We start from the raw sequence: 10748 nt of genomic DNA, 5'->3' as shown, positions 1-10748 counted from the left end.
TTTTTTTTTCTGGTAGTTGAAACTGCTCAGCCATCGTTTGTTAATAAATAGCAAATGGGAACCATAAATGCAGTTGTGTTCTCGAAGGTATAATTTGAAGGAGAGACCAGAAAGGAAGACAAGTATGATCTCAATGGAAAGCTAACATTTGGGAAACAAAGTACATGCTGTCTAGAAATCATGCTGGGGCGGTGTGATGCTGTGGGGCCTGATATAACATTACTGTGAAGGAAGGGCCTTTCTAAATAGGGGACTTCCAAAGACCTACAAGGAGCTGATTCTTTCCATTGTTCTTGGCAATTAGCTGTGTCCCAGAGTCATTACCAAGGTGGAATGACCCAGCCTTGGCCCCAGAGCATTCCGATTTAGCAAGAATCAGCAGGGCTGTAGCCACAGTGAAATATGGATTTTAGCACCTACTTAAGAAGAATAATTAGCCAGAAAAAGATGGTGGGAGACAATGGCTTCCTGAATCCTGATGCCCTCCCTTCGGAGAGGGTGCACCCCGGGGGCTATTTCCTGACCCAGAGTCTGCCCTTCCTTTCCTCAGCTCTAATCTGCCTCAAATGGCCTCAGGGTGTCCCAGGGTCTCTATCCCTCTCTACAACTGAATCCACAGTGTTTTTAGTGCTGTTTGTCTCTGGCATAGTGTTATAGCTCTCTGGGACAGAGGTTACCACCCTCATCAAGAAAGAGGCGATTTAATGATGGTTTTTAACTCTGAAGGAACTTATGTTCACACATTTCGAAGCTCAATCTACTTCACCTCTTTTTTTTTTTAATAGTGGGAGAAATCCTATGAAAAGGAAAGGGATTTATAGATCTCTACCTGGTGCTAACTAGTTAGTTAGCAAGCATTTATTAAGCCCCTACGACAAGCCAGCAATGTACTAAACACTGGGGAGCATATATATCTTGTTATAGAATGTGTATTTATGTTTGTGTGTGTGTGTGTGTGTGTGTGTGTGTGTGTATCTTGTTTGTACATAGTTGTTTGCAACGTGTCTCCCCATTAAATGGTAGGGGAAAGACCTAGCCTCTAATGGGGAGACACCTTGCAAACAGTTATGTACAAACAAGATACACATGCACACACATACATAGATCTATAGAGACATACACACAAACATATACATATTCTATGACAAGATATATCATATATTAAGGGTATAATTATATAGAATATATCATGTATGTCATATACATATATATATATATGAATAATGGGAAATAATGAAATAATGAAGAATCAGGAAGGGCTCCTTACAGAAGGTGGCAATAGAACTGGATTTTAAAGGAAGCCAGGGGAGTCAAAAGGTGGAGGGAGAGAGTTCTAGGTACCCTGAAGTTGGGGTACCTTGTACAAGAAACAGCAAAAAGAACAGGATGACTGGGTCACAGAATACCTGGACTGTCTTTAAAGAATCAAAGACTCTAAAAGTAGGAGGGGGCAAAGTTTTGAAGGGACTTAAAAGGCAATGAGAGGGGGTTCTACTTCCTGCTGGAGGGAACTAGACTTTATTTAATGGGGGTATGTGACATGGTCAGAACTGCTCTAAAGACTTCATGTTCGGGACTGCTAGGTGGCCCAGTGGATAAAGCACCGGCTCTGGAGTCAGGAGTACCTGGGTTCAAATCCGACCTCAGACACTTAATAATAACCTAGCTGTGTGGCCTTGGGCAAGCCACTTAACCCCATTTGCCTTGCAACCCCCCCCCCCCAAAGACTTCATGTTCTCCTAATGTTGAGGAACAAGATAGTTTCTACACTGAATGATCTGAGGTTCTAATAGGTGAAGTCATCACAGAGTAGGGAACAAGAGTTGGTGGAGTGCTTTGGAAAGGGACATGAAGTGGTCACCTAGATGACCTGCCAGAATCCAGAAAAATAAGCAGGGTCTGAATTCTGGTGGGAATAGCAACTGGGGAGGAGAATGAAGCAATGGAAAGAAGGGAGGACTGGGGAGAAGAGGCAGCTCCAAGGAAGGATGCTCTGGATTGGGTGACAAATGTGGGTTCATCAATTTAGAGTCTCAAAGGACTTCAAGGTAGTCAGTCTAATCCTCTTGAATACTAGGTGCAAAAACTGGATGATTTGCCCAAGTGAGTGATTTGCCCAAACTGAGTGATTTACCCAAGGCTACAACCAGTCATCAGCATGGCCAAGTTCCCAAGTCCTCTCCAAATTCAATGGCTTTAGCCTGGCAAGATGCTGGTCTCCAGACCCCACTTTAATCCTGCAGCAAGGAAGGAATTAGATATCCAGAGCCTGTCCAATTCAAAGTCTCTTCCTCTCAAAGAGAAGTCTCTTATGTCTTGGGAGAAAATAGTCATTGAGAGAAAGCTGTTTCCTGTTTTCTCTCATCTGTTAGACTTTATTGGGAAAACAGACCTCAGAACCAGGCCTTCCTGGCAAATCACAAAACTCATCCATGGGGGAGAAAGAGAAAATTTCTCTTGGGCAAACACTGAAACTTCCCAACAAAAGTGTAAGGAAATATCTTAGTCCTTCAGTTTTAGAGCAAACCTTGAAGTCTCCTAAATCTGAAATACATTAGGGAGCGAGTCACTTCTTAGAACATAGCCATTTCTGACTGAAAAATGAGAAACTTTATTTTTTTTTTGTTTTTAAATGCTCCTGGGAAAGGAAAGACAAGAATTGAGTAAAACAGCAGTTCTCTAAGACAGTTCTGGTGTTGTGGGTCATAGATTCCTCAAATATTCTAATAATATTTGTCCTTTGTATTGGAAGAGGACCATGCCCACCAAGTTAATAGTGGCGTGGCTTGTACATTATGTTTATTATAGTGAGGGGCAGTTGTGAAAAGACATCTTTCTCACTTGCCTTTTCCAGGACCATTTTACCCCATGAACTGATTTGATAAGAAACAGGACTTCTGTTGATGGTCGGGATGCTTCAGAAGTCCTTGGACTTTGACTTTGCTTTCCCCACCTGTATCATCGTAGCACCACTGTGCTCCAGAAATGCTAGGTAATGTGGCAGTATGTGATATCTGGAGACAGAAATAGCAACACACAGTATATCCAAGTCTGTCTCCTGACGGTTAACTAGTAGTCTAAAGACACCATGTAAAAATTATGTTTTCAACTAATTAAAGATGTAATTCTTGCCATCCAAGTTTCTGGAACCTTCCCCTCCAATTCTACTCCCCGTGAGGATCTGTGGACACCAGTTTAGGACTGTTTTAAGTGGTGATAAAAGCTAACTTGATGAAACCATAGGACCAGACCAAAATAAATAGTTTAGTTGGGTTTCATGTGGTGATAATAATGATTGACAGAGATTTAGCCCATATGTACTACATTGGAATCCATTTAAAGTTGAGAGAATTAGAGGAAAGCCTAAGGATCTGTGATTGGGTGCCCACATAGAATTTATAGAAGTAAAGATAAAGTTGTTGATTAAGACTGGAAGGCATGAGTCCATTTCGGACTCCGACTAGTGGAATGAATGAGATCCTTAATATATCACAATAGACATATGGATGATGGAGTCAAAGCTCAGGCCTATTGGGCAAAATGCCAAGCAAGGAAAATTAAGAACTTTAGTAGACTTCCAGCAGCAAGAGTCAACCTCCAGTAAAATTTCAAATCTGCTGGTAGATTCACAAAAGACGTTTTCATTGATTACACCATCAGCCTCTTTGGCATCCACCTAACCTTAAAGATATTGTCAATTGTCTACTTCAGTTCCTGGACCTGCTCATCTGCCCTTTGGATCGTTAGTTGAATTTTAATTCATCCAACTGTTTCACAAATGTACAGCATGACTCCTAGGTTTACTGCATGCATTTGCTTTTAAAGGTCATCAATTGGGTCTTAAGGTTGATGTAGTGTGAAGAAGAAAAGGTTTTGGACTTGGAGTCAGATCTTGGTTCCAAACCTGGTTCTGACATCTTCTTCTGGTGTGGCTTTGGGCCAGCTACGACTCCTGACCATGTCAATATTATTTTCATCGGTACAATGAGTGTTATAATGATCAGACCACCCGACTAGGTTGATGCTGAAGAAAGGGTTTTGAAATCTTAAAGTCATATAGAAATGTGTTATATTTTAGAAATTTGTTTTTAAGAAGGCAGGAGTCGGCGGCGGCTAGGTGGCATAGTGGATAAAGCACCAGCCCTGGAGTCAGAAGGACCTGAGTTCAAATCTGACCTCAGACACTTAATAATTACCTAACCATGTGGCTTTGGGCAAACCACTTAACCCCATTGCCTTGCAAAAAACCTAAAAAAAAAAGGCAGGAGTTTATTGTTTCATCCATAGTGGGGTAATTGTGTCATTTATAGAGAATGCTTTGTACACCATAAACACTCTAGGAATGTGAGCTATTTGGGCTCATTAAAATTTCATTTGGAAAGTTTTGCTTTTTGTCAGTAGGAACTGATGACATCCTCTTAGATTTTAATTATAGCTTGCCCCAGAATAGCCCTGAAAAAGTCACATATTTTCTGTCATTGTAGAAAAAATTAATTAAAACTAATACTGAAACTCAACTTGACTTGTGATTTTCCCAGACAATAAACGACAAGATGTTTGTGAAACTGCCTGGAAATGAGAGCACTGTAATGAACGAGATTTTCCCCAATCCACCTATAGACCTTTCCCGCTATTCAAAAAGAGGTGTGTATAGTTCAAGATGCTTAGATGAGCCAGTCCAAGAGAATGGCAAGATCTGTGATTTTGTCAGTTGGGCAAACTAGTAACCTAAAGACACCGTATAAAAATGATGATTTCAACTAATCAAAGATGTAATTCTTGCCATCCAAGAGGCACTGGAGAACTCTTTAAATATCTAAATGTTTTTGTCAATTAGGTGTGGAACTTCCACTAAAGAGCTTTTTTTTTAATATCTAAAGGTTGGAAAAGTCTTGGGAAATTGTCTCAAGATCCAGGAAATAATGTGCTTTGCCCAGAGTTACCAGAGTTCATGACAATCAGAGGAGGATTCTGAGTTTCTTAACTCGGAGCCCAGGGCTCCATCCATACTTGGGACAATGGAGAGAATTTCATCTGTCGTCAGAGGGCTTGGGGTCCTTATTGCCTACTACCTTCCCTGGCTAAGTCCTTTAATTCACTTATCCTCAGCCCCCAAATGAAATGATGGTGCAGACTGGATTCTGGTTCTAATATGTGATCCCATGTGTCTCTAGCACAAGTCAAATGGTCCTTCGGAGCACTCACCTGTGCTCAGCAAAGGGGGAAGACAAAGCCTTTTCAGCAGAAACTATTTATTTCAATTAAAAATAGAAAATTTATCAGACTTAAGATAACATCACCAGTGTGTACAACATTTACAGCTCGTGGGGTAAATTGCGACAATGCAGCACTTTTAGAAAAATAATTAAAAGTTTGGGAGCCTGTACAGGGAGGTGCCACATTGGATATTTACAACACAGTAATTTACTGCAAACAGTCCCTGGATAGAGTTCGTTCCCTACAGAAACAAAGCCGTTTTTGCCCTCCACGTTTCCAGAAGGAGAATTTGGAGAGTGCAACCGAGGCCCTCCCGAAGGTTGGGCTGAGCCGCCCAGCGGTGAGGCGTCCATGGCCAGCCACCATGGACAGGGGCAGGTCAGTGTTTCTGGCAGGTGTGCAGCCGGGAGGCGTTATTGGTTAGGTGATCTTTCTGGACTCGGCAGGTCAGGCCATCCGCACAGAAGCAGCGCTGGAAGATCTCCAGGCCGTGAGAGCCCTTCCTTCGGTGTTTGGTGCACACTTGACCTTCCTTGAGGACCGGCTTACAGATCTTGGACCAGAAATGCCGAGCACAACAGAGCCCATCCGAGCAGTCGGAGGAGCGGAGGCAAACGGCCCCTTCCTGACCTGGGGGGGAGAGGGGGAAAGCAGGGGGTGATGAGAATCAGCCAACCCGCAAAGACATCTTTTTGTTGGCGTTGTCTTTGCAAGGTAACGGGGTTGAGAGACTTGCCCAAGGTCACACAGCTAAATGTCTGAGGGCAAATTTGAACTCAGGTCCTCCTGACTCCAGGGTCCGTGCTGACACCTAGCTGCCTCCAGCAAGCATTTATCGAGGATAGAGAGAAGACCAGAAGGGTCCCTGACCTCTGGGAGCTTCCATTTTCTGGGACCCCGTTCCACACAGAGAGGGAGCAAGGAGCCACCCATTCAACCCCTCGGTATGTCAGGCAAATGTCCGTAATAGAGTGACTGGTCTACGTCAGTGGCAGTGGTTTCTTATAGCAATGAAATTATTGATGTAGGCCATAATTTATATTTATATGGTCCTCAGTTCATTCAATTTCTCTTGGAAAACGAGGTGGCTTTAGAGACCTTGACAAAAGAGGCAACTGAGGCCCAGGTAGTAAGTAGTCAAGGCAGGATTAAGACTTAGATCACTGGATTCCAGACTCATTGACCATATCTGCCTCTTTCTGGTGACAACACTATGGAGAAGGATCTATAAATATCCCCATTTTGTCGCAAGTGTTCTTGAAAGGGAAGAAGAATCAGACTTCCTCTTTTTGATCTTAGAGCTGGGGGAGACGATCATCATTTATGTAAAATTTATGGTGCCACAGTCACTGTGCTAAGCACAAGGAGATGGGAACAAGGAGCAATGAGTGCATGTGGCAAAGAGATCAACTCGGGCTTGACATCAGGGGGGAAACCTCAACAACAGCTTGACAACGTGAGCTGTTCCAAGCGGAATGGCTGCTGCAGGAGGTGGGAGGATCGCCCCCTTGGAGGACTCCAGTCAGAGAATGAATAATCAATTGACAGGTAGGGATTGCTTGGAAGGGACTCCTGTCCAGAAATGGGCTTGGACTGGACAGTTCCTGATATCCCTTCTCATTCTTGAGATTCTGAATCACAGAGCTTTGGAGGAATGGGGAGCATCTGGTCTGATAGCCTCATTCTTTTGAATGAGGAAACTGAGGCTCAGAGATGTGCTAAAGGGTTTCCCAAAGGTTGCATGAGCCAAGATATAAAGCCAGGTCCTCTGAGAGCAAGCCTCTTCCCACCATACTTCACTACTCCATTGCCCCAGGATTTAGAGACGTTATTTACTAGCAGCTAGTAAGTAACAGAGTTGGGATTATGATCGGGGTCTCCAATCCGAAATCCAGAGGTGTGGCCTTGCTGTTTGGGGAGGAGAGCCATTTATAGTCTTACCTTTGGTCCTGGCAGATGGAGTGGTCCTCCTAGGCTGGTTTTCCAAGAGACTGTGATCGTTGTTCACTGGCTCTGTGGTCATCTCATCCATTTCTATTGCATGTAAGTGGTTCTGATCTATAGGCACACATAAACCTAGAAAGGCAAGGCATGCCTGTCAAGGGCTGGGGTCTCTGCTTCAGATGGACTAGCTTTTATTTGCCATCCACTGTGTCCCGTAGTGATATCATCATTGTACAAGTCACCTAAGCTCCTCTCCATTTACAAGGAAAGGTGAAAATATAAAGCTTGAAGGGAACTTAGAGAAGGGAACTAAAGCTATCATTTTCTAGATGGGGATTCTAAGGAAACAGGAAGTCCCAGCAGTAGTAAATGATGAGTTTTCTATCCCTGATACTCACACCCAACCACACAAACTCTTTAAAGCACTCTCTGTGTAAACCACACTCATACATACATACAGAGAAGTATTAACTTGCATATGTATAACATAACTCAGATGAAAGTCCTGGCTTCAGCTAGAAGACCTCCATTCAGATCCTAGGTGATCCACTTCCTACTCCTGTAACTCTGCCCAGGTAGCCGGGGCCTTAGGTCTTAGAGGTGGAGGTGGGGGAGACCACAGAGGTCTAAGCATAGCATCAGATCTAAGGCTTGAAGGGACCCCAAAGGGCATCAGTCTAACCTCTTGATTTACAGATGAAGAAATAGTCTAGACTTGCCAAAGTCACATTGTCATAAAAGGGCAAAGTCAGGTTGGCAAGCCAAACCCGCTAACTCCATTCTAGGATCTCCTCTTTTACTATTCGAGAAGGGGTCAAATGAGATGATCCCAGAGATTCTTCCAGGAAAAATCTTCTGCAGATTCAGAGGGTTCAAGGTCCCGTTTCAGAGGCAAGATTGAAACCTAAACCTTCGGAAGTCGGGGTCATTCTTTCCATTGGACCATGTCTGTCTCTTTGAAAGCAAGAATAATTTACTGTAGTCATTAAAGGACATGCCAACAGGTCTATTTCTATTAAAATGCAAACAAATATTAATATGAAAAAGTCACTTAAGTACACCCAGCTCCTCTTGGGGATGCTTTGGGCACTGGGACCCTTTTCTCCTGCACCTCCTAATCTACTCCAAACCAAGCTTCACTTGACTTCGTAGTCTCTAAACTAATGGAAGCTCTAACTTTAAATAGGGCAGTAGTGGTGGTGCCAGTGCTAGCAGCAGCAGCAGCAGCAGCAGCAGCAGCAGCAGCAGCAGTAGCTGTAGTAGTAGTAGTAGTAGTGGTGGTGGTGGTGGTGGTGGTAGTAGTGTGAGGAGGAGGAGGAAGAGAAGCAGAAGGAAGAGAAGGAAGAAGAGGGAAAGTAGGAGGAGGAAGAAGAGGAGGAGCAGCAGCAGTAAACGTAGTTTTACTGTGTCCCTGTGTGCGAGTCAGCGCTCTGTCCTCTGTGTCCTCTTGTTCTAAGTTTCAGACTGAAAGGAGCCCCAAGGAGAAAATGTGGCCACAAAGTCTCATTTTACCCAGGTACAAAATCAGCTGGAGGACAAAAGGGGGTAGAGGGATGGGGCGAGGGTCTTGCCTTTGGCCGTTACCAAGGCGGAAGGGCAGCAGGACTGGAATTCAAATGCAGAAAGTGACTCCAAACTTCCTTCTTTCCGCTGTGCTAGATGGCCCCATTACAGTCACTTCTGCGGCCGCGGCGGCTGCTGCTGCCACCACCGTTGCCCTCTTAAGTCCACCACTGCTACCACTGTCAGCTTTGCCTGCCTTTCTTACCAGGTGCCAGCAGAAGGAGACATGCCAAGGTAAGCTCCCTGGGCCCGACTTCCTGCCGTTCCCTCCCTCTCCTCCTAAATGGCAGGCGGTGGCATTCTCGGGCTCCCCACGAGGGGAGAGGGTCCCGGCGCTCTGCTGAGCCCAGGGTGAAGGCCGGGTGAGGCCCTCGGGGGCTCCAGGGGGGCTCCAAGGCCACTCACCGTTGCTGCAGTAGTTGCCGGGGCAGCACATGACGGTCCTCTGGCAGCGCCTGCGGCGCTTGCGGCAGGGGAGACAGATCTGCACCCCGGGGCCGCCGCCTGGGCCGCCGCCGCCCCGGGGGCCGCTGTCGCAGTACTCCTCCAGCCCGCAGTCCTTGTCATCCACGCACATGAAGTGCTGCTGAAGACAGAAGATGGGGAGGGCATGGTGAGACTTCCGAGGGGGCGCCTGTCTGGAGGAGCTCCCTACTTTACAACAGGGGAAACTGAGGCCCACCGAGGTTACGTGACTGTCCCTGGCGGGCACGGCACAGTCCGACCCGCGCTCTACCACCCCTGGGCCCCGGGGAGGGTCTTCCTCCTAGACCTCACCCTTTGGATTTGCCAGAAGCATCGGGCGGCTGGCGGTCAGCGGGAGAAAGGCCCCCCCCCCCCCCCGAACTGGGGAGGAGACGGCCCGAGGGCCCCCGGCGCCCCGCGGTCCCCGCGCGCCCGCCCGAGGGGCGGCACAGCTGGTGCGGGGCCGACCTGCCCGGGGCCGACCTGCCCCGGTCCGGGCCCCGCGCTCTCCCCGCGCCCCCTCCCCAGGTTCGCTCCCCCCCGCGTGGGGTGCCCCGGCCGGGCGCCCACCTGGTGCTTGTTCTCCACGTGCAGGTAGCCGTGGGGTCGCTCCTGCGGGACGCCGGCCCCGGGAGCCGCGCTGACGGCCCAGACAGGGCCCCCGCCGCCGCCCCCGGGCCCCGAGGGCCCGTTCTTGATGGCGTTGGAGTGGAGCAGCAGCGTGTTCAGCGTGGCGGCGCCCGGGGCGCCCGGGGCGCCCGGGGCGCAGCAGAGAGCCGCCAGAGCCAGCAGCAGGCCCGGGGCCGGGGCGGGCATCTCGGGGGCGGCGGGGAGCAGGGGCCCGGACACCGACCGGACCCGGAGACGCGGACCCGGAGACGCGGACCCGGAGACGCGGACCCGGAGACGCGGACACGGAGACGCGGACCCGGAGACGCGGACTAAGGCCGAGCTCAAGCGGGAGCGGCGCGGCGCAGGGCCCCAGGGCGCGCGGCCAGGAGGGTGGGAAGCGGGTCCTGAGCCCCGAGCGCCGGCTCCCGGCTCTGCGGAGCGGCCCGGCCGAGGCAGGCGGAGTCCGGCTCCGTGGTGGGGCGGGCGGCTCTGTCCGGGGCCGCCGCCGCCGCCGCCTCCTTTATGCTCCCGGGGCCGCCTCTGCCCGCCCCCTCGGGGCCACCGCAGAGCCCGGGACGGCGCTTCAAAGCCGCGGAGAGGGGCTGGGGGAGGGGCTGGGAGGGGGAGGGGAGGGGCCGGGGCCGGGGCCTCCCCCTCCCCTCCGCTCCCCAGCTCCCCGCGCCTCTGGTCCCAGGCTCCGCGGCCGGGGCCCATCGAGCTTCTCGGGGCGGCCCGGGACACTCGGGGGAGCCTGGGCCGCACCCCGAGCCGGGGCCTCCGGGCCCCCGTCGGATCTGCACACCGGGCCCGCCCGGACCTCGTCCCCCCCCCCCCCCCCCCCCGGGGCTGGGGCGGAACCGGTGCGGGGCGCACGGAGTGTCGGCCTGGGAGAGGCCGAACGGGGCGGCCGATGCGCCCCCGGACCTCGGGAGGCTGCGCACCAGCCG

At 49.5% G+C, this 10748-nt stretch overlaps 1 protein-coding gene across 1 annotated transcript; it reads right to left on the bottom strand.

Annotated features, from left to right (window-relative positions):
* Nucleotides 1–5319: 5319 nt before the first annotated feature.
* Nucleotides 5320–10515, bottom strand: DKK1 (dickkopf WNT signaling pathway inhibitor 1). The gene is made up of 5 exons (XM_074236160.1): nt 10512–10515; nt 9760–10415; nt 9130–9310; nt 7159–7293; nt 5320–5847 (listed from the first exon to the last, which is right to left on the bottom strand). The coding sequence occupies exons 1-5, from the start codon at nt 10513–10515 to the stop codon at nt 5597–5599; spliced, it is 1227 nt and encodes a 408-aa protein (XP_074092261.1). The 3' UTR covers nt 5320–5596.
* Nucleotides 10516–10748: the final 233 nt, after the last annotated feature.

Source organism: Macrotis lagotis, chromosome 4 (assembly GCF_037893015.1).
Source record: "Macrotis lagotis isolate mMagLag1 chromosome 4, bilby.v1.9.chrom.fasta, whole genome shotgun sequence".
NCBI classification, from domain to species: Eukaryota; Metazoa; Chordata; class Mammalia; order Peramelemorphia; family Peramelidae; genus Macrotis; species Macrotis lagotis.
This window is presented reverse-complemented; position numbering and strand designations above follow the sequence as displayed.